A 27,085-nucleotide genomic window follows, 5' to 3' on the forward strand; every position below is an offset into this window, starting at 1 on the left:
GATTTTACTTTTTAACTCGTACATAATTATTTTGATTAATGCCTTTTATTGGTTTATACATATTCGAGAATTAAATAAACATATTGTTCATATATAGAGGAAACGACTAAATGAGTCAATATAACTGGTATCATTAAATAACTACATCGAGCTTATACAACCAATTTATTGACACGAGTGAGAATTTTAGAAAGGCATGTATCAACATTGACCAGATTAAACATATGTGTACCATTATCCTTTTCTTTCGTTTATTGTAGTCTTAGAATTTTATGAAAGACTGTATCCAAATTTTTCATGGCATACACAATTGAACATTTCAACAAATTCAGTATTGGCAAAACGTGTATTACGACATATTTGTCAGGTAATGGCATTTAGTAAGACTTTTCATTGAATATATGCAAAGATCACCCGGTGTAAGGCTATCCGATAGAGTCTAAGACCAATTGTGATGAGAAAGCACAAAGGCTCTAATTTTATGAATAAAGACATGCATTCATAAAATTAAGTTGTACTCGTGTATGTACGATTTGTTGTTTCTTGTAAACGAATTGTTTGTAATAACTAATTTTAGAAAACTACCAGTTTCCTCATTTTAAAAAAGTGGATCAGTAGGGGTATTCCTACACCTCTGCTTATTCTACAATCAAAATTTTGAGCTAATCTCCTCCAAAGTGTTTGTATATACGTCCTTGTTTTCTTGTAGACTGTACATGATCAACACGGCGGGTACCAAATACAGAGTTAGACATTATAATTCTTTTAGAGAATATGTGTTCATAAGAGAGCGGATTAGCTAGCTATAAAACCAGGTTTATTCCATCACTTCCTACACAAGAAAATACCTGTATGAAGTCGGGATATGACAGTTGTTATAAAACGCTTCATGTGTTTGAGCTTTTGATTTTGCCATTGGATTGATAGACTTCCCATTTTTAAAAACCTCGGAGTTCATCATTTTGTTTTTTTTGTACTTTTTCCACTCAGTCCTGACAGTCTGTTTACCTTTGGTCTTGGAGATTTCTAAATTTCTTTTATAAACAATGCTTAATTTTCTGCTTTGTAATTTTTTTTATTCAATTTCGATTTTATTATAGTTTGTTGTTTATTATGTTATACTCACTGAGGTGTCTGATTTCATGACTCCCTTTTTACTTGGTATATGCTCATATATATTTTTTATAAAAACTAAGCCAAAGATTTGAATTTTCTTGCAAATGAAAATATATTAGTATTATGAGGACACATTGTATTAAATTTTGTTTATGTTATGAAATAATTTAAATACCAAATTTCGCCGATGTCAACAATGCATTTGTTATAACAAAGTGCTATACCAAAGGTTTAATCGTGACAGTCTATTGAAATATTTTTTGATAAATGTTCGGGAATTATAGATTTGCTATCGGAAATCTGATAATAAGAATAATAAAAAAATATATAAAAGTTTTCTCTTTGTTTTAAGTTTGTTTAGTGTATACTTTGTTTGATTTTGAGGTTTTTTATTTAGATTTTTCATTTTAATGGTTTCGCAATTGCTGCCTCTGCCACGTTCCATACATCGTATCCGTATGTAACGTAGGAATGACTTTTATTAAAGGGGCTAATAATTCATCTTTTAGTTTGAAATCTTCATTCTTTTATGCAAATTATATTTACCTTAATAGTAAGTCTAATGTTTGCACAACGTACACCTACCCGTCCTTTCTTAATATTTTGGTGAAACGCTTTCTCATTAAATGTTGAGCATTTACAGGATATGAATATCAATAAACTAAAAACTGTCAAATTCATTATTATTTGAGACTGAACAGTATTTCATCTCTTAATTGATTTATAACATAGATCATGGAAGTATTATATTATAATACTCCCATGCATAGATCAACGAACACAGATTTTTCGATGACGTCAGATTGATGTATTATACAGTTTTGCATTCAGTCTTGTGGTGAGTGGTGAATTTGACTTCAAACAGTTTCTTTCTGATATCAACATTCTGAAATAGAAAATAATTGTTGGTGTTGTTAATATTGTTAAAGCTTTGATCGGAGTACGTTTTGTATTTTTTAAAAATGTGCGCACGGTCCACGCTTTTACAACCCTATGAAGGTACAAAAAGAAGCATTCACAACTTACATTTTTTAGCTAGGACCTATAAAAACACGATTTTTATAACATTTTTATTGAATTTACCTGTGGGCTTTATTGCAGGACATCATGTCATCATGAATGATAAATTTTATTGTTTAATGAAGTTGATTAAGGGTAACGCATGACCGGTGCTTTGCTTTTGCGCCAATTGGCATTTCATTTGCGCCAAAAAAATCTTTCCTTTGCGCCACAAACTATATTTCATTTGCGCCAATAATTAAACCTTTCATTTGCGCCAATATTACAGATAAATACGCATGATACAGATTAATACAGGTATTAATTAGAGAAAAGAAAAAAACCCACTTTTGATAAAATTCTTATTAGTCGAAACATATTCCTCAGAAATAAGTCATCATAAAACCATAAGTAAACTTTTCAATAAGTTTTTGAGATTATACTTTCTGCTGGTTTACCCAATGGTTGCGATTGTTCAAAATTTTGATAATTGTTTTGTGTTCCATATCAGTTGTTATTCTGCCTTTACACGTACAAGTTATTCAAGTTTTTTGGGACACCTAAATGACTTTTCACTATTTTTCAGAACATCTGAATTGACAATGTCCATATTGATACATGGACATCTAAAATGTGAACACTATATAGATCTAAACCTAAGTGACTTTCAGTTTTGTATTTAGAAATCAGTATGACTGAACTGAATCAATTATCCAGGGGTAATACTCTGAGACTACTATTATTGTATTCTCAGTAATACTGTCGAAACAAACTTAAATATTCATGATAGAGCGATGATTATTTCTTTCCTGTTATACATAACCTGTATTACCTGTCAAATGGCGTAAATGAAGTTGTTATTTTTTGGCGCAAATGAAATATAACCTTGTGGGGCAAATGAAAGATTGGATCTTTCAAAAATTGGCGCAAATGCAATGCGCCCCACATGACTGCATTGTAGCTAATCAGAACAACGTAGTATAATGAAACATACATTTTATGTGATTATTATAGAGTAATATATGACCTTATTTTTCCTGTATCATCTCTGTTATTATCCAGAGATTTTCGTATATATTATATCAATATTTATGTTGATATGTGTAAATTTTGTTGTTTTCTTTATTCACGACCGAATGTTAAAGTTAGAAACGAATACAAATGCTTCACAAGGTCAATCAATTTGCAGATACAAAGTCAATATACTTTGAAAATAAAACATCACAAATAATTCATAAATCTTTCTACAATGAGTTAAGGAAACATAGTTAATACTTTTTAGTGAATATGTAAATGATAAAAATGACACAGCATGTAAATTTAATATCAGAAGAAATAATACCAATACTAATGAACGATGGAATATTCCAACGGAATTGTATATAGAAATAAATTTATGTCCACATGTTTCAAATATTTGATATTCTAAAAAATAAAAGCACAACAATACTGAATTCCGTGGGAAATTCAAAAAGAAAAATCCCGAAACAAATGGAAAAATCAAAAGCAAATGGTTAACATAATAATAAGTATTACTGACTTGGTACATACATTTTCTTATGTTTAAAATGGTGGGTTAAACCTAACAGGGGTACAGCAGTCAACATTGTGTTTTAATCATAATCACTATAAAAACAAACAAATATGTAACAAAGAAGCATAGAATTGCATATAGACCAAGCATAGTAGCAAAGATTAAAGACTACACAAGTTCACTATAGTACAATAACACAATGACGGGATGTATAAGTACAGAGCCACGTCATATAAAAAAACCATGTATACTCTAAGCGCTCCCTTAACCGGCTGTGTAAAACAATTGCATCCAATGGCAAAACATGTACTTATATCCTACCTGGCTAAATTTTGATGTTTCTTGTCATCTGATTTAAGTGCAGCATGGATAATAAATAAATTGAAAACATCTCTCTAAAAAATAAATATTTGTGAATGTCACAGTCATTTCTTGTTGACTGCACATGAACATTTCTCATGGGTAATTGGTTCCATTACCTTTCTAATGTTTTGTTTAATATTATGCTTGATTCTTTGTTGTCTGATAACATCTGATGAAAAAGAGGTTTTACTGCCTTATTCTTCTGTGTTCTAAAGGTTGTTTTTTAATCTATCTTCTATCATTTTTTACTTACAAAAAAAAAATTGTGTCTGACACGCAAATACATAGAAATGTGTATGCGTCAGACAAATGTAATTGAAATTTGCATTCTGGATATTCATGTCACATTTTTTATTAGATGTAAATCGTCCCTTATGCAACTACGAATATTCATCTGTATTTCAATTAAATATAAAGCTGCGGTCACACTTTACAAAATGTACCGGAAAGCTCAAACGGACGCCGAGCGGATGATAAAAAATGTTCCGTTGACAAAATGTTTACATATAACGAAATTGATTTCCTGTACTTTAAATTAATATACCAGTAGTTAATTTTGTCTACAAAGATATCAAATGTACTAATGTTTTAGAAAGTATTAATATTTAATTTTACCTATGCATTACTTCCCCCTAGTTTGACTATTAATATTTAATTTTACCTGTGCATTACTTCCCCCTAGTTTGACTATTTGATATCGTTTAGGATAAATGATGTTAACAGCATCACTGAACTGTTGATTCTCGTAAGCTGTAAACGCTTCACACAGATCTAGACCAACGGTGTTCATGGCATCACGTGTGTCACCATTTCCGCATCTGTAAACACAAATAGTTATGGTTCAAAATTAATCTACTAAATGATTAGTAATCTGGCACTTTGTTTCTTATACTTTAAAATCAGTTATATTTTATGTTTCACTCAAAGTTTGTGTCTCTTGTTTACACTCAAAGTTTGTGTCTCTAGCTTGCTTACACTATAGATGGATTAACTAGTAAGGAACATCAGTTAACTGTTTTCGCATCTAGTTTATGGATGGATTTGAAGGTCACCAATAATTTATTTGAAAGGCAAAGCCGAACGCTAGCATTTTGTTTTGATACACAACTGCATGGCAAAGAACAAAACATAAAAACACATTTCAATGCATGTAATACCGGTAAACTTTCAGCAACTTCGTACTCAAATGATGATAATTGTGTTTAGGGTTTTTAAGTTTATTATTTTATTCTATTTTTGATAATAAAATTTAATGTTTGATACGAACGTCTCAGTTTATAAGAACGATGAGGATAATGATGATAAAAGCTGCTTGAGGTACAGTGCAGTAGTAAATTAATATGCATATTCACGAACAGTAGATTTTAATGCAAAATGACTATTAACCCTTTTTTGTACTCTATAAAAGTTAAACCATCATGCAGAGCCGGATTTTAAACGTCTTAGTTCAAATGGGAACAGACCACAAACAAATGTCACTTTACCCTGACACATTATTTTGACTCCGAGCCGACCAGTCTTTGTTCTGATTCCCTAATGCCGTGTGATTAGAGCAGAAGCAACAACTAACAGTTTAAAAGTCTCTGGATTGACCCAGTTGAATTCGAACTCACGACATCTTGCCCCGAAGCAAACACGCTACTTGTATCACAAGACACCCGAGGTGGTTAAATATAAATGTCTATTCAACGAATGATTTAAAACTAGAACTTAATCAAACACAGTATTACTCCTTCTTACTCTGTGCATAGCGATAGATAGATACGTTTGAGTTCTTTAAACCGGTCGCATTTGTATGTCTGTCCCAAGTCAGGAGCATCTGGCCTTTGTTAGTCTTGAATTTGTTTTTAGTTCTTTTTTTTTCTCTCAGTGTTAAAAGACTCATTGGTGGCGTTGGACTGTTATCTGCTCCTTAGTCTGGACGTTGTCTCTTCGACATATTCCCAATTTCCATTCTCAATTTAATGCTTTTTGATAATATGTATTCAAACAGGATGGATTTGAGATGTATGAAACTTGGTTCTTAAGGTGCATTTATTGCGTACTAGAATGTTTTGTTCATCATGACATGTACATTGTGATCAAAAAGAGATGTATATATTCAATCATTTAGATGAACCATCAAAACAAAATACAAATGGTTTGTAGAGGGCAACATTCATATGCAAATGTGCTATCTTGCCATTGGAAAGATTAATCGTCCTTTCTATTAAATTACCTTATAAATTCTTTAATTGAATCTTTAAAATTCCTGGCAGATTTTGCATCATCAACTCCGAGACAAGCCATCATATAATGCACATCGTTGAAACCCAATACGTGGTCATCTAAATGGTTTTTACAAACTTCATAGAAGTCATACAGCTTTTCCTTTACTGGTACTCCTGTATGAAATGAATACATTGACTTGGCAAATTTATATTTTTGTATATTGTGTCAAAAAACATTTTAAACAACTAAGCACTAAAAACCCGGTTTTTTTTAAAAGATATAAAAGATAAAAAAGGAATATATTATTAAAAAAAAAGCCGCTATTTCAATGAATTCAATGCTTTTTTGTGTGTATATTTTTAGTCTATCGGTGAAGACCGTTTTCCCATATTTAGTATAAAGTTTTTTCTTCGTATGACGCATAGATTATGTATTTACACTGTTAAGAATACAGAAATAGAAACTTTGACGGATCACCTAGCTCCCACTCCCTTGTCAAAAGTTAAACGAAAAAAAAACCCAAATCTTCAACAAGAAAAGGCAAAAGAAAACTTATGTGTACTAATATGAAAACTGAAAAATCATTTTACCTTCGAATTTGATTCTGTACAAAAATGACACGGAATTAACAATTTCCATTGTTGACTTGGACTGGAGGGATCTTTTGCCTATCTGTATAAATTGATAAAAATTACAGTTTGTCTTTTTGTATACTGGTGATATAAGAATAAGAAATGTTGTATGAATGCTAATGAAACAACTCTCCACCAGAAATCTAAAAGCAACTGCTTAAACAATAATCCGCAGTATAATTCATCAACTTGACATACATAAACATTTCAAAATGTCATCATCATCATTGTTTTTAATCCTTTAAAATGAATGTATATTTCCCACTTACATTAAAGAAAACCTTACAGTAATCTGTTCGTGACAATATAGTATTGCTCAGAACATGTATTTACGTTATTTAGGCAATTTGAGAATACTTTGTTAGCTCGCCTATTTGTAATATTTACCTCTTTTTCGAAAAGTCGAAAAGCATCTTCAAAGTTGCCCTAGAAATAAAATAATTAAGCTTTATTGAAACATAAGATTACAAAAAGTAATCAACATAATTAGTTACACTTGACTATTAACCTTACATTAAATAAAGTTAAAATTTGATGCTCAGTAGTTGTCGTTTGTTGATGTAGTTCACAAATGTGTCCGTATCTCATTTTTGATATAGACTAGACTGTTGGTTTTTCCTGTTTAAATAGTTTTACACTAGTAATATTTTGAGGCTCTTTATAGCTTGCTGTTCGGTGTGAGCCAATGCTCCGTGTTGAAAGCCGTACTTTGACCTTAAATGGTTTACTTTTATAAATTGTGACTTGGATGGAGAGTTGTCTCATTGACACTCATACCTCATATGTCTATATCTATAGATATATGGGATAAGTGCTCTAGAGTGTAAAATATAATATTTAATATATTACCGATGAATAATATACAGCTTTAGTGCTTCCCAATCATAGATAGTGGTTGGTATATATATTATTTGAGTATGCTTCCAATTCAGAAAATAGTGCTAGTATATATGCTATGTTAATGTGCTAAATAATCAGCAAAAGTGCAAGGGGTATTTGCTATTTGGATGTGCTTCCTTATCAGAGGCAGTGCTAGGGGTTACGTATATGTTATTTGAGTATGCTTCATAATCAGCAAAAGTGTCAGGGGTATACGTTAATTGAGTATGCTTCCCAATCAGAGAAAGTGCTTTTCAATGAGCTTATGTAATTTGAGTATGCTGCACAAAAGAAAGTGCTAGGGGTATCTGCTATATGATTTTGCTGCCAAATCGTAAAAAGTGCTAGGGATATATGATATATGAGTATGCTACCTAATCAGAGACGGCGCTATTGGTAAACGTTATTTGTGTGTGCTGCCCAATCAGAGAAAGTGTTTTGGGTATATGCTATTTGTGTGTGCTTCCCAACCAGAGAAAATGCTAGGGGTGTATGTTATTTGAGTATGCTCCCTAATCAGAGACGGCGCTATTGGTATATTTTTCGAAGTATGCCTCCCAATTAGAGACGGCGCTATGGGTATATATTTGGAAGTATCCTTCCCAATCAGAGACGACGCTATAGGTATATTATTTTGAGTATGCTTCCTAATTTGAGAAAGTGCTAGAGGTATTTATTACTTCAGGGTGCTTCCTAATCAAAGAAATTCCTAGGTATGCTAGGTATTCAGAGAAAATGCAAAGGGTATCTGTTATTTGAGAGTGCTGCCCAGCTAGAGAAAATGCTAGGAGTATATGTTACTGGTGTGTGCTTTCCAACCAGAGAAAGTGCTAGGGGTATATGCTATTTTAGTATGCTGCCCAATCAGAGAAAGTGCTAGGAATATATGTTGTTGGAGTGTGTTTTTCAACCAGAAAAGGGCTAGGGGTATATGTTATTAGAGTGTGTTTTCCAACCAGAGAAAGTGCTAGGGGTATATGTTATTGGAATGTGCTTTTCAACCAGAGAAAGTGCTAGGAGCATATGTTAGTTGAGTATGCTGCCCAGTCAGAGAAGGGGCTAGGGGTATACGTTATTTGAGTGTTCTTCACAATCATAGAAAGGGCTAGCAGTATATGTTGTTTTGGTATGTTTCCTAACCAGAGAAAGTGCTAGGGTATATGTTATTGGAGTGTGTTTTCCAACCAGATAAAGTGCTAGGGGTATACGTTATTTGAGTTTGCTGCCCAATCAGAGAAAGTGCTAGGAGTATATATTATATGAGTGATATGTATATCTTTCCTCTGTTGCTTACATGTCAGACAGAAAATGCCCCTTAAATTTGTTTTTCGTGTACAAATAAACCATATCACTTTGTTTCCGATTCATAAAAAATTAAAATCAAAAAGTCAATAAAATAGATATTTTCGGCAGTCCGCGTTGACAAAAAAAGTAATTATTTAAAAACCCTGCATTTTTAAAGTATAAAAAGATTTATTTAGGGGTAACAAGTAAAATATTAAATTGAGTATATTCAAATATTAATACATTCATGTGCTTTGTTGTCCAATCAAAACAATTTTATTCTAAAAATCTGTTCAACTAATAACAGTCAACAATCAAGTCTTAGAATCTAAACTTGCACATTATATATTATACGTTTCATAAGTTCTCCCTGTAGTATAAGTAAAGTTTATTTCCTACCAATGTCTCCCCATATTTCAACACTTAGATGTTACAAAACTGCGTACCTGTTCGATATGATAAAGTCCATAGTGCCAGTAGTTATGACAAGCAGTCAATCCACAAACCTATCAAGTATTGGAAGAATAATTTCGATAAACCACAATTTTCACAACTGTGCATCTGAGTATTAAGTTAAATTTGTAATTTGAGATATTAAACTTAATTTGCTATGTGTAACTAGAAGGTCCCTGTTCAAATAAATGTTCACATTATATGATGTTAATCCTAAAGAACTTAATTTGAAAAATTAATAGATTTATGTAATAACATCATGTTTTTTCATTCTATGTTTTATATGACGATAAAGCACGGAATCATGTTGTTTAGATATCCTACATCAAAAACATATAAATTTTTAGATCTAATAGTTTAAATTTGAGACAAGCTATAAGAACGTTAATTTTTATGCTACGTCTTTTTTATTCAGTTGATATAATTTTTTTTATTCAATTGATATTTTATTGTGTGTCTTTCTATGTTGCGATGTTACACTATTGTTTCAGATAAGGATGAAATGTTTAAACCCACTACAATTGTTTGCACCTGTCCTAAGTCTAGAATCTTATGTTCAGTAGTTGTCGTTTGTTGATGTGGTTCATAAGTGTTTCTCGTTTTTCTATATATAGATTAGACCGTTGGTTTTCCCGTTTGAATGGTTTTACACTTGTAATTGTTTGGTGTCCTTTATAGCTTTCTGTTCGGTGTAAGACAAATCTCCGTGTTGAAAACATTATCTTGACCTACAATGTATAATGGTTTATTTTTATAAATTATGACTTGGATGAAGAGCTGTCTCATTGGCACTCATACCACATCTGCCTATATCTATATTATATTTATGTATGCGGAAAAGGAAAAAAATGCATAACCTTGCATGTTTTTCCTTTGTCCTTTTACATTTGTAACAAATAGCTTGTTCTATTATATAACATATTTGTTATCTTTACGAATGCCTACCTTCCAGTCATTTTCAGTACTTGACATGAATTCTAATCCTTTAACATGCTGTCCTGTCATTTCATACACGTGTGACAAAGCATGAGTGGCCCAACCATCATGTTTATTTATTTCTAAAGCCTATGATAGAAACAATAGGCGATAAGTGTATCATATAAGTATTTAAATTCATTTTTAACATGCTTATTTAATCAGTATTTTAAAACGCAATGTAACAAAGTAAAGCAGAATAACTTTATTCAAATGTCAAATCTTACATACCCAAACCATTGTACAAACCGGATGTTACCAGATCCAAGATATTTTCCATAATAGTGTCCTTATATATTTAAATGGTACACTATTGTCTCAGGTTATGGTGTAGGTAGGTGCCTATTAAAACGTTTAAACCTGTTTCCTTTTTATGTATCTGATCTAAGTCAGGAGCCTGTTTTTCAATGGTTGTGACAGTCGTTTTATGGAGTGGTTTATATGTGCTTTTCGTTTCTCCTTTTTGGTATTTTCCACCTTTTCTAATTTTTTAACCGTGAGCAATATCTTCCATCATACGATCTCAAAGCATACTCAGTAGCTAGTGTCCAAGCCAGTTGTCAGTATATCACACTAACAGAAGTTGATTTGAAGATTTTCCCGTGTATACCTTATTTTAGGTACTATTGAGTTCCCCGTGTATACCTCATTTTAGATACTATTGATTTTCTCCGTGTATATCTCATTTGAGGTACTAATGATTTCCCCCGTGTATACCTCATTTTAGGTACTATTGATTTTCCCCGTGTATACTTCATTTTAGGTACTATTCATTTCCCCGTGCATACCTCATTTTAGGTATATTCATTTTCCCCGTGTATATCTCATTTTAGGACTCAAATAAATGTTCTTGTTTGTCGTGTCTGCTTTTTTATGCTTTAAATGTGTTGTATAGATTCTGTTTATATTTCCAAATTGAAAATTAGGAGATGTGGTATAATTGTCAACCCCACACGTTTCACCAGACCTCATGGCGTACAACCCTCCAATGACTTTGGAAACTGGTGTAACATCACAACCCAAGAACAACTATAAGTCTGTCAGTAAAGTCTGTCGATAAGTCGCTCAATCTGAAGTACTAGTAACAGTTTTTGACTAGATACTAGTCCATCTGATCACGAACCCCAAAGTTTTACGTACTTCAACACTGGAGGATTTTCTCTACAATCCTTTTTATTATGTATCAAACAAATAATTGACACATATAATCTGAATGCTATTTCTTATAATCATATCATGATACATTAAACTAAAAGAGATAACTTGACAAACCTTTTTAGCCTGCTTTTCAGCTTCATCATACAGATGTGTTTCCTCAAGACCGAAAGCATGCATTCCTAAGAGATATCTAGAATGAATCATTTGCAAATGTTATATAAATTTCTGTAAAGCACATGTTCTGTGCGATCAGATACATTTATTCTTTTAAAACGCGAAAATGAGAATGAAAATTTCTTCCTATTTTTTATCATTTTCGCGGTCAGTCGTACCAGTAAGTTAATCGAACAGGCAATTTTGTCTATATACATTGTGAGAACAGAAAATGCATTTGGTTCTTTTAAATTAGACTTGTTTTGATTTGGGTTTTCGTCTTGGTTTGTTTTAAATACGACTCGTTTTGATATTTTTAAAAAACATTGTCCAATCAAAGTTGTGTTTTTAATTTTAATTTTCTCATTTTCCAAAGCTCATTTTAACAGGATTTATTCTGCAATCAGTAATTGAAGTCTTTAAAAGGACCGACACAGTAAGATTGACTTATATTGAACTACTTTATTTTTTACATATTAATGTAAGTGCAAATGGAGTATACTTCATTGAAATGACAAAAACAAACAAAACAAAAACAAACAAACCCATCGAAAAACCAAAAAAAAATGTATATATTAAGAAGATTTCAATGTACCAGTATTTATATATCGTAGTATTTACCCGTTTAAAGGTAGTGAAATTTTCCAGAAAGGTAGCAGTATTATTTCTAGTGTAGTATTTACCCCTATAAAGGTAGTGAAGTTTTCCAGAAAGGTAGCAGTATTATTTCTAGTGTAGTATGTACCCGTATAAAGGTAGTGAAGTTTTTCAGAAAGGTAGCAGTATTATTTCTAGTGTAGTATTTACCCGTATAAAGGAAGCGAAGTTTTCCAGAAAGGTAAGACACGTGCCACAGAGTCTCTCATTTGTTGATGGGACGACAAACAGAAATAACAATCATGAGCAAATTTCAGCGCCAACATATCAGTAGGTGTCTCAATCAATATGTCCTCCCAGATTTCACATGCCTGTGTTAGTTTTCTGAAAATGATTTAGAGAACACATGAATTTGAAAAAAAAGGTATGGATTTAGTATTCATATCAAAAACAATATAAAAAAGTAATTATCGTTATAATATAAAGTCCGTAATGATGTAGATCGGATGCAAATAACACTAAATTAATGTGACTTTATAAAATAATGTGAAGTTGTATTATTGTGACAACTATCCAACAGACTCCAAATGAAGCGGAATTAAGCAACTACGTTTTTTACTGTTTATTTTGTTGGTCATAAGCACAGATGTAAAAGTTATTCGAAGTTTGAAACTTGCATCAAGGTAATGTTTATTGATATAGTGTTGTTAGTGTAAACAACTTGTTGTTTTTTGATTGGCTGAATTATCTTTGTTTACTTCATTTTCAGTACACGCAATGAGTGAGTATAGTCGTAGAGCTCCACCACAAACATATAGAATCATATTCAAAACAGTGTGGTCCTGGCCATTGATTGACGACCTAAATTATCCCATTGACTGGGACAGATTAGGTGAACGTTTGTCGGTAACAATCACTGCTCACTATGTACTTGTTAAAGACACTGAATATGTGGGGTCACCAAAGGTTCTCAACACCTAAATAAAGCAATTTGAAAAACGAATCCGGAATAATACGATGTGCTGATTTATATCAACAATATAAATTAAAACATAAAGGTTATTCCTGAATAATTTTTCGAATTATTTTATGATTAAAGGCGTTAAGAACCTTTGGTGACCCCACAGTTTAAATTCTATCATAAGTAAGAAGTGACCAATGGTCGTTACAGACAAACGTTCAACTAATCTGTCCCAGTCAATGGGATAATTTAGGTCGTCAATCAATGGCCAGGACCACACTGTTTTGAATATGATTCTAAATAGCATATGATATTGTTGTTTGAAAACCTTTTAGATAAATTATGGACAAAGAGCCTATCTAACAATCAAAACAAAAGACATGAACAACACCAACTAAATACTTTTAGGAGCTATTTTCTGTACATGAATTCTAAATTCACTATTTGATTAATATTTCTAAATATCTTGCATCATATATCTAATAGGAGAAATAATACCTATGAGACAATATTTGTTGACTGGTAAAGATACATTTATTTAGATTATATTCAAATACCCTTCTGCCCATAAAGCTACAGCAGACACGTGTTTCTTTTCCCTGTCTGAAATTGCTTGCGTCTTTGCTATTTCCAGCATGTAGTTAATTGTCTCTCTGAATTCCAAATTTACTTCCATATTTGTTGAAAGGCCTGATAATTTAATACCGTTTTTCACAACGTGACCTAGAACTGCAAATATATACATTTCTTTATAAGAAACAGTTACATATTTGGATATGAGTTAATGTTTATATCAATCATAATTCCTTATATAAGTAAGGAGATGCACGTGCTTGTGGTTTTATTTTGTATACTGGAATCAACTGTTTTATTTATATGAAATAGACGTTACAAATCGTTTATCATTATTTCATGATTAAAAAAAAATCCTTTGATTATATATCCTTCAAAAAGGAATATATAGTTTACACGGAATTAACTTTTTTATTTATTTTTTTGTTTTCCCCAAAGTCAAACAAACTTTTAGGGAAAACTTCTGTCACAGATGACCACGGATATATATGACACCATCCAGTCTTCCTGACCCAGTTCATGACTCCCAGTAAAGGCTTGTAGATTCTAACTTTTTGCCACGTTGCTATTTGCTTATCTTAGACATAACAGTTCCTTTCGCATCTTCTTTCTTTTGTTCTTTCTTTATGGCATTTTTGTTTTGGCTACTACTGGCACTAGTTATGGTGGTGCAGGAATTGCTTACTCTTCCAAAAAATCTGATTGTCATCTCCGCTTTTTGTTTGAAATAGATTGTATTTTTTGTGTTGTTTTTATTTGTTTTATTATATTTTATAGTCTTGTTTTTTATCCTTTGGCTACGAATTTGATTGGCTCTTTGTATAATTTTACTTTCTTTGTAAAAAAAAATACACAACTATATTTTTGTGGTTCCCAAATAAAGCAAAAGTGATGAAATAGTTTTGATAACTTATTAATACATAAGTCATATAGCTTTTATGATAAACACTAGTCTTGTTGAAAGAAATGATTTTATTTTAGTTAAGAATGATTTTTAAAATCAACGCAAATTGAATTCTGATCGAACGAAGCATGCGTTATGTTGTCTATTCTACACCTTGAACGGGGTTTAGTGTCGTAAGTGCTATATCAAAGCATATTAAACACAACCATATAATCCTTTACCAAAGTCTTGATCTGCATCAACCATTTTATTTATACTATTTTCTATTCCTCCTAGTGAACTGTCTTCGTACCACCCCACGTACTGAAAGTGAACAATGTTACGAATATATATAGAAAACTTATGCTGCTAATAAACTTTCGAGTTTTGGTGTCTTCGTTTATTGATCGTGACATTAATCTACAACAAACACAGTATTTAATAGCACTTTCTTACCAGTTGGAAGGTAGAACAATGGTTAAGTTGATGGGTTTTTTTTCTTGTTTCCATTCGGTTCCATTTTTATAATAAAACTTTGTCATAAATGTTTTTGCAGTCAGAATGAATTAATACTTTACTTTGGTTAAACGTTCGTTTACTTTTTTTTCCATCAAAGTATCCCCCTTTGAGCTTGTGATATGCAATTGTCTAATGCAAAACCAAGACGAATGCGCAGTCAGCTAAATTAGTTTCGAAATGACAAATGTAAATCAGTTCAGACGAGTAAATTATGACAGTTTTATCTAAACCTGTAATATATTGGAAAGGATTTTAGAGAAAACATTTGTATCCAATATAAAGAATAAAGATTTTGAAGTTAATGTTAGCTTCTCTTACTTGAGATAAAACTGCATCGTACATTTTACTTGCTTCATTACTTGTAGTCGTAATTGGAACTCCTTCATTGGCCCATTCCTTTGAATAAATTATACACGTACATTGTACATTAGTGCATTAAGTTAATTGCAATAAAGATTTCTCCTCACTCATCTTAAAAGGTATTTAACATACCCATTGATATATGTTAAATGATTCCGTCATAAAGCAAAGCGACAATTTGTGATTGTCCACTTGTCTCAGCTTACAGCTTTAATGTAAACATAAGCAACATAAGGGGTACCACATGTGCCTCAGGACCTGCTTACCCTTTCGGAGCACATGCGATCCAACCGGGTTTTGTTTGGGTTCGTATTGTTCAGTATTTAATTTTCTGTATAGTCTTTTATCGACAGGTTTATGTCGATTTTATTTTTGGTCATTGTCTGTTTTTTTCAACTTTATAATTTTGATTGTCCCTTTTGTATCTTTGTAATCATAATATAATCTACCACTTTTATAATGTATTTTTAAATTGTCCAAAAATATACTGGCTTTCATCAAAATAAATATTACTCAAGAAGCTAGGAAAATTATTTCAAGTGGCAGTCTTCTGCATATTCAACCTTCTTTTTCTCCCAACAGAATGGTGTTGGGTTTTTAAAACAGCAAACAGTTTTACAGAGAATTTTGTAAAAAGAAGGCGGGTGAGACTAAAGGAAGATTCAAAACACAACAGTCGATGACAGTTCACACAATCCTGGTAATAACGAAAAAAGAAACAAAAAGAAACTAAATCTGCCAAAAATATAATATAAGAAAAACCAACGAATACTGCACAAAACAAACCCCACCAAACACAGGGAGTGACATCAATCTAGCAATTCTTATCGCTAAATTGTTTTGGTCATCCGCATATGCCACGCTCCTGAAACCGCTTTATTAATTTGGTTAAGCTTTATAGGAAAATCTTCAGGTGCATATGCTTTAAACCAACCTTTTTTCGCGAATGATTTAGTTTCGAACCTTTCGCAATAGAATAAATTACACGAATATAAATCGTCGAAAACTATAAAACTGTGTTCTTCCCTGTTACAAATAGTTCACTAGAATATGTAGATTCCTAAAATAAATTTGCTGCAAAGTCGGCTACAAAGGGCAAAACGAAAAATAAAGTATATGCAGAAATAAGTATGTTTACACTCTTGTGCCTAATTATATAATAAATGAAAGGACGATGTTATAAATGGTATAAGACCATGTATTCCTAAACTGCTTCTTCATACGTAATCAAACCGAATGTCATTTTAAACACGTGTTTCCAGATCTTTTAAAAAAAAATAGGTTACAGCAGAATTTCAATCCTATAAAAAAAACACGTTTTAATTACATTCATAATAATCATATCGTTTTAAAATAAATAAGATAAAATAAATGTTTTAGTATTATTTATGCATGTAATAACTGTTTTAAACTGGAAATGTTTAACGCTGCAGATAATTTGATGAGAACGGAAAGATAACAAAAAAAGGATAACAATTGATTTAATTTCTTGATTTGGAAATGAATAGACTTTGCCATAATTTGCATCATTGAAGAGACATAAATTGTCGAAATGTGCATCTCGTGCAATTAAACTGATATTGATTATGTTATTGTAATGGGACATATATAAACAGGATATCTGATTGTGAAAAGATAACTTGCAATTAACACATTGTTTATATGCTTTCTTAAGGATGGAGAGATATATAAATGGGAAGGTAATAGAAAGATGGGGAAAGATATATATAAAGATAAAAAAAAATGAGGCGGAAACATATACATGTAGGGTTAAGTTACACTTGGATATTTAAGGAAACGATTGGAACTTGAGCTTTTGTAGATTTTTTAGATACATAATTTGGGAGTTAGATGAATTAAAATGTTAAAATTTAAGAAATGAAAGCGTATATTATACATGGCGAATAACACATCCTGTGTTTTGTGTATTGAAGCAATTTACAAAATCTTTTCAGTTAAATTAAAACCTGTCCTTTGTGATGACTTTTCCTGTGACGAACATTGAGGAAATAAGATATATGTTTTACTTTCCTGAATATGTCCACCATATGGTATGCAACGGTATGATAGAAAGCCTCGATGAAACAGGAAATCAACAACACTAGTAGCTACGGAGATACAACAACGTGCTTGAACCAACTCGATCTACATCACAAATTAAGCTTCGATTATCTTGATTCCTCCACTAATAAAAACTGAGCACAATTTTTAAAAAGTGAAAGTGACGTTAAACACCAATCAATTAAAATTATCTTGGTCTAGACACGTTTTGATAACTTATAGACCACAAAATACCTAACAAAACACTAAATTTTGATGAGACACAAATTTAAGATATAGTGACAAGTTCTTCAAATACATCACTCGATTTTTTTTTTATATATTTTTACCTGTAAATCAATCAAATGAAATTATTTTTAATCTGTTTAACATTATAATTGTTGAACGAGGACACTAATTTGGCGGGAAATTGATGATAAATCACGATAAGGAACTAATAAAATAAAAGTAACTGTAAATCCTCAATTGGAATTATAAGTTCTAAAAATCTCAACTGCCACCAACAACATGTATTGCTGCTGGTTTGCTTATACTAATGCTTGTTAGCTGAAAAAAGCTAAATTGATCAAGAATAGGTAAACAAGTATAGAAAGAAAAAAAATATTTCAAATCGTTTGCGATTTGAGTGAACCCACATGCAATTTGTTTCGAATCAATAATCTTGAATTTCATTGATATAAACATAACAGTGGCAATAACATTAATAAATTTGCCTCTCTAAATTTTGTAGTATTTTGTGTATATCTTTTGGACACACCATATTAATTAATATAACAACAGAACTAACCTGACAGCCACGCCAATTTGTTCTCATCATCATTAATATTTTCAATTATGTTTGACTTGGAAACAATGAGAATTATATTCTTCTACCGCCGTAACGTTAAAATGTTTTTAATATATCTGCTTGATATGTATTTAATCAAACTAAAACCCGCCTAAACGCTGTCTATCAGATATATTATGTTTAACAAATTGTATGCGTCACAAGACGCAATAAACCACAATATGTTAATGCGCATGACAGAAGATTTCATAAGATCATGATCAAAAGTGCAAACCGTAGGAAATTTTGAAGTCATTTTTATGATCCAGGATCTATTCGTGTGTAGGTTGTTCCACGAATTACAGCCTTACTTACATTACAGATTGAGTAAGTACTGTAAGTTGTAATTAAAACGTGTTTTATAATATATATATCTATATGCAAAGATGTGATATAATTAAGAAGAGAATGACTTTGTATGTAGGAATAGTTACATGTCTGATGATTTTTTTTAAACTGCACACGAATTATGTTCAGCTTTATTGGTTCAACAACTGATAAAAAAAATCTACACATTCAATTAACTGGCTTATCTAATCGTAAAAGTTACAATTTAATGTTGACCACCAAATGTATTAACGTAATTTAATTAATATGTTGTATCATTCGGAAATACTTTCAGATATTAAGTTTTTATCTCAACTAAACATCCTGGTTCCTTTTCAACTGAATTTTATAGGTTTTTTTTTCCATTGTTTAGTACATGAATAAGGCTGTTAGTTTTTCTCGTGTTTAAAAGTTTGCTGAAATTGCGTTATGAGTTTTGCTTATTGTTGAAAACGTTGCGGTAACCTATAGTTGTTAACTTCTATGTCAGTTTGTCTCTGGTGGAGAGTTGTATGATCATTCACAATCATACTACATCTCACATATGATAACTAATTCTAACATGTACATTTCAGTCAAAATTGCAAAACAAAATTTTGTTAGCAAACCAAAGAGTAACTTTAGTTTGTATTATTAAAGTCCTTAACAGCAATTTGACGATTTTTTACCAGACGACGGTACAGACACAGCTGTAATAAAAACAATATCAACAGTCATATTCATTTTCTTCTACGGATACAAATAGGAACACGTTTTATTTTCTATTTCCGAAATCGATATAGTAGAGCACTAATTTACATCCGAGATCTAGATGTAGTAATTCCGGCTCGGATCTCGATTTGACTTCCGAGATCTCGATTTGTTTGTCATTAATTTTGATTCGTTATCGAGATTTCCGAAAAAAAGTTAATTGAAGTGTTTCCCTTCAGAGCTTCCGTGAAACTTTATGTTGTTTCTGTAAGTTAATATACTGATGTTTTTATGTCTATCGCACGAAAAGTTAATTCAAAAATAAAAATAATTTTTTAAATTATTTATTTGATAGAAATTTATAATTCTCCAATGACCTTGACAGTATAATGTCCACCCATTCTTCCCTCTCATAATTTTCGGAGAGGACACGAGACCTTGTGGTAGGATTCGCCTCCGGTTATTAATTTCATATCATAGTGTGTAAATAAGAACCGAACACGTAGCAATACTACAATTAGATTAACACTTTACAAAATGTATATCAGCATATTCATACATAAGCAGACGACTGCTATGATTGGCGTATCTTTTGCCTTTATCATATATTTGAAAGACAAAAGTAAGTATCACTTTAAAGTTTTTCTAAATGTTTTTGCAAAGAAAAGGATTTCTAAATAGTAAGGTATTTTATAGATAAGTATTTATGATTGTTCAAAGGAAACTTCCATGCAGCCTGGTCTGAAAAAAAAACCCACCGATGGATGTTGTAGAGGAATTAAAACGAGGCTTAAATGGTTCCAAAAAGTTTGTACCTTTTTGGTATAAATTTGACGAAACTGGATGCAATTATTACAATGAAAATATTCAGCATAATGAGTACTACTATCTGCATAAATCTGAGAAACAGCTGATCGGTGAAAATGTTTTGGTAAGTAGTATTTTGTACTATGCAAGCTTATCTCAACAATTAATTCAATTTTATAACGCTATAACTTCGGCCTTGACATTGGACATCTCAGAAAAACGGAATACATTTCTTGAAGTTGACATATTCGAATTAGGGAAGTTCATTTTTAGGTAGAGAAACATTGTCACCAGGTGCCAGTTAAAAAAAAACCAACCATAATGGTGTTTAATTAAACTCCCGTACGTTTCGCTTTATCATAGTCCTGTTTAGAGCTCTATAAAATATTTAAAGTATTTTTTCATAAATTTATCAAGTATTTCACCTCACTCTCCAAAACCTCTATTATTGTATATGTAATATTGGTTATAACTCCATTTTTTTAAATTTAATCAAAATCTTTTCTTTTTAAATGAATAAAGATGTTGTCTACATAGTCATCTTACTTATTTTAGGATTTAATGAATACGGTAACACAACCATTTTTACTAGCTGACTTGGGCTGTGGAACTGCAGAGAAAACCAAATACTTTATCGATGAATATTTAACAAAAGAGTCAACACTGACGTACATGCCGGTGGATATATGTAAAGGTTTGTCGTCAAAATTATCGATACAATTGTTTTAAAGACGCCTACATTTTTTTGTACATATTGAAATATTTAGAAGTGGAGTGGCATTTGAATTTGAGATATAGTTCAATAAGAAAGCAATATATTTCTAGATATATTTGTTACTATTCAAGTTACTTCTATTTTGTTTTGTAAATGGTACCAACATATTTTTAGGGTAAACTCTTTTCATTAGACAATCTGAATGCAATCAACAGTATTTTACCGGTGCACCTATATCATATATTGATAAAAAAAAATGAAGATAATGATGGATGACGACAACAGCAGCAAAACAAATGCACATTTAGGACGAGAACATGTTAATCTAATTTTATTAGTATTACTCTCTTCTAGACTGACACGCTGAGTTTTATTCTCAACGTGCTAGTTCAAATGGTTAAAGTCCGTAGGAAGACTTTTCACTCTACCCGAACGCATAATTCCGAATCAAAACTGACCAGTTTGTCTCTTACTCCTAAATGCTGCGTTCTTTGCGAAGAAGCAGAGAAAATAAAAACAATTTTAAAGTATTTTTTCCCCTTATAATTGCAAATTACACTAGGAAACTTGACATTTCGCAGTCGATATATTGAGTTGTCTCAGTGGTGCAATGTGATTTACGTACCACCGTGTATTATGTTATTTATCTTAAATCATTTGTCTTACCCTAATGTGCAGAAACATAAACAATTCACACAACAAAAATCCATATTAACACTATAGAAGCTTACGTAGCAATTACATAACGTTAACCAATTTGAATAAGTTCCTTGTTTTATTTTAGATTCTGTCGAAACGACGAGCAGAACTCTGTCTGAGACCTATGGCAATCGGTTGATCATTGATGGAATAGCAGAAGATTACCATACAGTCATTCCAAAAGTATTGTGCGTATTAACAAAAATATATCGTGCACCAAAACACGTACTTTCCACAGGCACATTTCTCATTTTGTTCTGAGACAAGTGCCTGTGATACTAAGGAACAACAATTGAAGGGGTGTTGGTGTTATGTTTCTTTTTATTAAAACCTATTCTGATCCCATATTTGATGAAAACATATAATCTGACCAAGCAGAAGACTAAACGAATGAGTCAATATATCCCCCATAACGTATTGTTTTGAAAAACTAAAAACAAACATACCCCTTGGAATTAAATGGTTTCTCTCAAACACTTATCTTGTTCACATTGTCTTATTCGTCAGTACACAAGATGGAAGGAGGTAAATATGTTATCATAATAAAAAATAGCCTTGATACAAATATCCATTAAAAACAATCATTCTTTTGTTGACTAAAAGATGGATTTAACTACATATTACAAAGAACATTAAAATGCTTTAAACTTTTCTTCAGAAATTACCCTGGACAAAAGTTGATAGTTTGGTTGAGTGGTTTATTTAACCTCCCTTATTCAGAGCAAATCGCGCTGCTTTTATTGGCCTCACAGCGTCTTAATGGTAAGTTTTGTAGGTATAAACTGATAATTTTGTCACCTGATGACAATGTTCAAACCAAGATAATGCAAAGTGAAAATCTTCCGAAGTATCACTAGATAAAGTAGAACCTCGGGAATTTATGTATATATGTATGTCGTGTACAAGTTGCGATTTTGTACAGGTTATAAAATGTACAAACATGTTGTACATGTTATAACTTCAAGTTGTATAATGCAAAAATACAAGTTATAACAAGTACAAAAGTACCTCATACATGTTATAACCTGTACAAAATATTGCATAAAATGGTTTTAACTTGTACAAAATTTAAGATTAATCTTAATGAAGTCAAAAATACATTTAAATTCACCAATACATAAAGAACCATGAATAGGCCAGAACGTGTCTTTTTCTGTAGAGGACAATGATCACAAAATTTCAGAAATATATGTTTCATGACTTATGTTGGCAAAATGTGTTTTTATGTAATTGTATGTTTTATGCGTTCCATCATGGCTTAAATAAGTGTGACACTATTTACTAAAAGCTTGCATTTTCTCAATGACAATTACATTATATACTAGCAATTAAATTCATCCAAAAAATTTAGGACAATGCCTTATAACTTTGGGTAATACTCCTCCCTCTCGTTTTATAGCATGCAAAGACTTCCCGTTTGAATGGTTTTACACTAGTAATTTTGGGGCCCTTCATAGCTTGTTGTTCGGTGTGAGCCAAGGCTCCGTGTTGAAGGCCGTACTTTAACCTATAATGGTTTACTTTTTAAATTGTTATTTGGATGGAGAGTTGTCTCATTGGCACTCACACCACATCTTCCTATATCTATAAAACAATTTCTAATATGCTTACTCTGTAAAAGCAAGAGAAAGCTGACATAGTTTCATTGGACCACGCTTCATTGTCAATATCTTTGGATCTACTCTTCAACATTTTTGACCTTCAGCATACTTATGTAAATTTGTAACTCAATTTTTATTTTATAAACTATAGATCATTGCATTAGGCGAATGTCATTTTAATGCTTTAGATATATAATCCTCTACTTTGAAAGCATTTATTTGTGGCCTTTTGATGTTGTCTGTTCCATAGGCGGGTTGTTGTTTTTTAGACACATACCCCATTTCCATTCTCAATTTTATTTGTGAACACATCTATCCTGGCTATCCTCTTATGTCTTTTAGTGTCAACTAGAATGAAAGTATTTTACTATTGCCTTCAAAGTGGACGCTCACAATTATAATTCATAAAATAAATATATGTCCATAGATAGTCATAATTTTATACTCAATTTTTATTTTATAAACTATAGATCATTCCATAGATAGTCATAAGAGGATCATAAGACATGTCCTAAGATATATACAAAAATATTATTGTGTATTGTTTGTAGGCTACGACATTTTGAATATTTTCACTTATATAATGGTGATGATCAACGAAACAAGACTGAGCAGAAAAAAATTAGTTTTGTGTATTGTTTGTTTGCTGTGACATTTTGAATATTTTCCCTTAGATAATGGTAATGATCAACGAATCAAAACTGAGCAGAAAGATAGTATTGTGTATTGTTTGTTGGCTATGACATTTTGAATATTTTCCCTTAGATAATGGTGATGATCAACGAATCAAAACTGAGCAGAAAAATAGTATTGTGTATTGGTTGTTGGCTATGACATTTTGAATATTTTCCCTTAGATAATGGTAATGATCAACGAATCAAAACTGAGCAGAAAAAATAGTATTGTGTATTGTTTGTTGGCTATGACATTTTAATATTTTCCCTTAGATAATGGTAATGATCAACGAATCAAAACTGAGCAGAAAAATAGTATTGTGTATTGGTTGTTGGCTATGACATTTTGAATATTTTCCCTCAGATAATGGTGATGATCAACGAATCAAAACTGAGCAGAAAAAAATAGTATTGTGTATTGTTTGTTGGCTATGACATTTTGAATATTTTCCCTTAGATAATGACAGATTACTGGTGACATTTGATATAACACAGGAGAAAGAAACCATAGAAAATGCTTATATCGATCCATCAGGTTTGTAATGTGTTGATATACATTTAAGAGGCAAATCCTATGATATGGGTGGCACCACATAATTATTTTCCCACTGCATTTCTGGTTCCAATACAATGTTTATATCATACAAAGGATATATATGTCAAAGATATTTTTGAATCAGCAGTGGATGGCTCAGAAAATGATTTAAAAGTTCACTAACAATGCAACAAAATTTTGTACAAAATGAAGAGTTATCTCCCATTTGCCATGAATTTTCAGTGCTTTCTATGTATTTTTTCCCCTTTATTTGTTGCAGATAATAAAGAGACAAAATTTAACTTTGAGAAAGAATGTATTTGTGATATGAAATAGATGAAAAAGTTTTGAAAACAAAATATGTCATGTGCCATCCACTGCCTGGTTTTTCCATGGACACCCTCTAAATTTGTTAAAAAAAACCAATAAGACAAGATTCTTAATAAGGCACACGGAGTGTTTATTAAACACCCATGTAACATATACTCATCTATCCAGGTTTTTTCCCCTATGCACCATTCGTAGTTTATGATTTAATATGGAGCTCATTGATGTTACTAATAGGACTTGTATAATATTATTCTTTATGGAAGTTCCCTGCTCAGTTTAAAAATAAATAGCTTTCCATACCACTAGTATGTATTGATTGGGGATTAATCGAGAAATCAAAAAAGCAAAAAAATATATGGGTCAATGTGCTTGGTTTCGAGATATTAGCCATTGGAATTTAGGCAGAAAAATGTTCTCTCTTGATTTTTCATAGCTCTATCATTACCAGTTAAAGTTCTCAAAAACTATTGAAAAATAAATAGGATGTTATAGGATTTTTACAAATGACTTATTATTATACAGGTAAAAGTTTTATAAAAAGAAAAATGGGGGTCCATGGGCAATTTTTTTTAAGGCAATCAAATGGATAAAGCATGAGGATTTCAAAAATCTGAAAGAAATCCAAAACATGACAAGCAAACATCCTTGATAGTGTTTTGCTTTGAAAAAAATAAATAAAAGACATGTATCGAAAGATAAAATTGCGTATCGTTTGTTTGTAACTCGATTTTATCAAATGAAGTCTTTGCATTCACAGGATTTCTTGCAAAAGTCAATTTGAACGTTTTACACAGACTAAACAAAGAGATGGGTGCAAATTTTGACGTTTCGCAATATAGATACGAAGGAGAATTTATACTGGACAAAGACCATACCAAACCAGGAAATATGCATAGATGGTTAAGGTCACTTTGTAAACAAACATGTTCGATAGGTTAGGATTTATAATTAAATTTAATATGTACAATGTTTAAGGCTATTAATTAAGACATTGACAATTATGTCTAAAAATACGAAGAAACATGGCTCGAGTAACGTAATACACTTGCACATAATAGCAAGTTGTATCTTGCTAGATATGCATACTTTAAAAGTGGTTTACCGTTTATACTATACTTTACAACTTAATGCCTTAACACTCAGTGATGAATGGTGTTTATGATTATCTTCATCCCTTAACTTTTACCTTGTAAGTAAAAGAATTGACTGTATGGTCTTAAGAATACTATTCTCATTTCTCTTATTTCTTTTATGGTCTTCAATTGATGGTTAATTACTTGGCGATAAAACAACTCGTACTTTTTAAAAGAAGTAATGTATCACAAATCAAAAATATAGCAGGCATTATGCCTAATCCAGTCTACTTAGTTAACATGCCTGTGCAAATAACTGTTTTACTGTTTTCATGTACCATAATAAACAACATAAATTTTAATGTTGACGTGTTTATTCATTTTAATCTTAGTCTCTTATGTTATATTACAGATGGTCTAAACATGAAAGTTGAGTTTGAAAAGGGAGAAAAACTTCAGCTGAGTGAGGAAGGTGGAACAAGTTATAAATATACAGAGAATCAATTAAACATTTTATTTGAAAGATCTAATTTGAAAATAGTCAAGCTTTGGAAAAATAAACACTGCGCCATGGTTTTGTTAAAAAGCTCATGATGACCTCTGATGTACAGTAGGCGGTCGAATGCTGAACTGCCAATGACAAAATCCTTTAATAGTCAGATTTATGTTTAAATCATTAACGGTGGAGTAATGCATAATAACTCACTTCATCTTTTGTCCGTTGTTGTGAGGCATTTTTCAATGAATAATATATTTATATTTCAAAATAAAAGTAATGCCACACAGTGTAGTTTAATGAATTATTGTTCAAATATAAAACAGCTTGAAATGGATCAGTTATTTACTATTATTGCCATATCCTGGTTAGTTTGAATGTTCGTTTTGGATCTTTCGCCTCTCTTTAAGATTCTGGAGCTTCTTGGCTAATCCTATTTTGAAAGGTTATTTTTTTGGTTTCTCAATTTTGTGACTGATTGTAGACTTGGTTTTTTTTCATTTCATCATTTGTTCAACTATTTTGTCTGTTTTTTTTAGCAGCTTTTTTGTCCCATTGATATGTTCCATCTCTGTTTCTCTTTCTCAATCTGATATATTAT

At 31.4% G+C, this 27,085-nt stretch overlaps 2 protein-coding genes across 5 annotated transcripts; one reads left to right on the top strand and one right to left on the bottom strand.

Moving 5' to 3' along the window:
• Nucleotides 1-1,578: 1,578 nt before the first annotated feature.
• LOC134711798 (tetratricopeptide repeat protein 38-like) lies at nucleotides 1,579-18,680 on the bottom strand. Of its 2 annotated transcripts, none has more exons than XM_063572684.1 (14): nucleotides 18,499-18,680; nucleotides 15,609-15,686; nucleotides 15,014-15,095; nucleotides 13,933-14,044; nucleotides 12,565-12,738; nucleotides 11,719-11,794; nucleotides 10,417-10,536; nucleotides 9,465-9,524; nucleotides 7,243-7,281; nucleotides 6,814-6,895; nucleotides 6,231-6,396; nucleotides 4,674-4,830; nucleotides 3,971-4,044; nucleotides 1,579-2,002 (listed from the first exon to the last, which is right to left on the bottom strand). In XM_063572684.1, the coding sequence occupies exons 1-14, from the start codon at nucleotides 18,529-18,531 to the stop codon at nucleotides 1,915-1,917; spliced, it is 1,341 nt and encodes a 446-aa protein (XP_063428754.1). In that variant the 5' UTR covers nucleotides 18,532-18,680; the 3' UTR covers nucleotides 1,579-1,914. The 2 variants fall into 2 exon arrangements, with proteins under 2 accessions (XP_063428754.1, XP_063428753.1); XM_063572683.1 differs by having other exon boundaries at nucleotides 13,873-14,044.
• A 28-nt stretch (nucleotides 18,681-18,708) lies between these two features.
• Nucleotides 18,709-26,821, top strand: LOC134711800 (histidine N-alpha-methyltransferase-like). Of its 3 annotated transcripts, none has more exons than XM_063572685.1 (8): nucleotides 18,709-18,864; nucleotides 20,275-20,485; nucleotides 20,917-21,055; nucleotides 21,861-21,963; nucleotides 22,434-22,537; nucleotides 24,508-24,585; nucleotides 25,673-25,849; nucleotides 26,401-26,821. In XM_063572685.1, the coding sequence occupies exons 2-8, from the start codon at nucleotides 20,315-20,317 to the stop codon at nucleotides 26,580-26,582; spliced, it is 954 nt and encodes a 317-aa protein (XP_063428755.1). In that variant the 5' UTR covers nucleotides 18,709-18,864; nucleotides 20,275-20,314; the 3' UTR covers nucleotides 26,583-26,821. The 3 variants fall into 3 exon arrangements, with proteins under 3 accessions (XP_063428755.1, XP_063428756.1, XP_063428757.1); XM_063572686.1 differs by having other exon boundaries at nucleotides 18,731-18,873; XM_063572687.1 differs by having other exon boundaries at nucleotides 18,735-18,864; nucleotides 20,251-20,485.
• Nucleotides 26,822-27,085: the final 264 nt, after the last annotated feature.

This window comes from Mytilus trossulus, chromosome 3 (genome assembly GCF_036588685.1).
Source record: "Mytilus trossulus isolate FHL-02 chromosome 3, PNRI_Mtr1.1.1.hap1, whole genome shotgun sequence".
NCBI lineage: Eukaryota > Metazoa > Mollusca > Bivalvia > Mytilida > Mytilidae > Mytilus > Mytilus trossulus.

Excerpts from the sequence above, each read along its gene's own strand:
- LOC134711798 (XM_063572683.1), bottom strand. The coding sequence starts at position 18,531 with ATGATGATGAGAACAAATTGGCGTGGCTGTCAG. Across the intron at positions 10,537-11,718 it reads CTGAAAAGCAGGCTAAAAAG|GCTTTAGAAATAAATAAACA; the intron begins GTTTGTCAAGTT and ends TTTCTATCATAG. Across the intron at positions 6,896-7,242 it reads TTCGACTTTTCGAAAAAGAG|ATAGGCAAAAGATCCCTCCA; the intron begins GTAAATATTACA and ends CAATTTATACAG.
- LOC134711800 (XM_063572685.1), top strand. The coding sequence starts at position 20,315 with ATGGATGTTGTAGAGGAATTAAAACGAGGCTTAAATGGTTCCAAAAAG. Across the intron at positions 21,964-22,433 it reads ACAGTCATTCCAAAAGTATT|AAATTACCCTGGACAAAAGT; the intron begins GTGCGTATTAAC and ends ACTTTTCTTCAG. Across the intron at positions 25,850-26,400 it reads TAAACAAACATGTTCGATAG|ATGGTCTAAACATGAAAGTT; the intron begins GTTAGGATTTAT and ends GTTATATTACAG.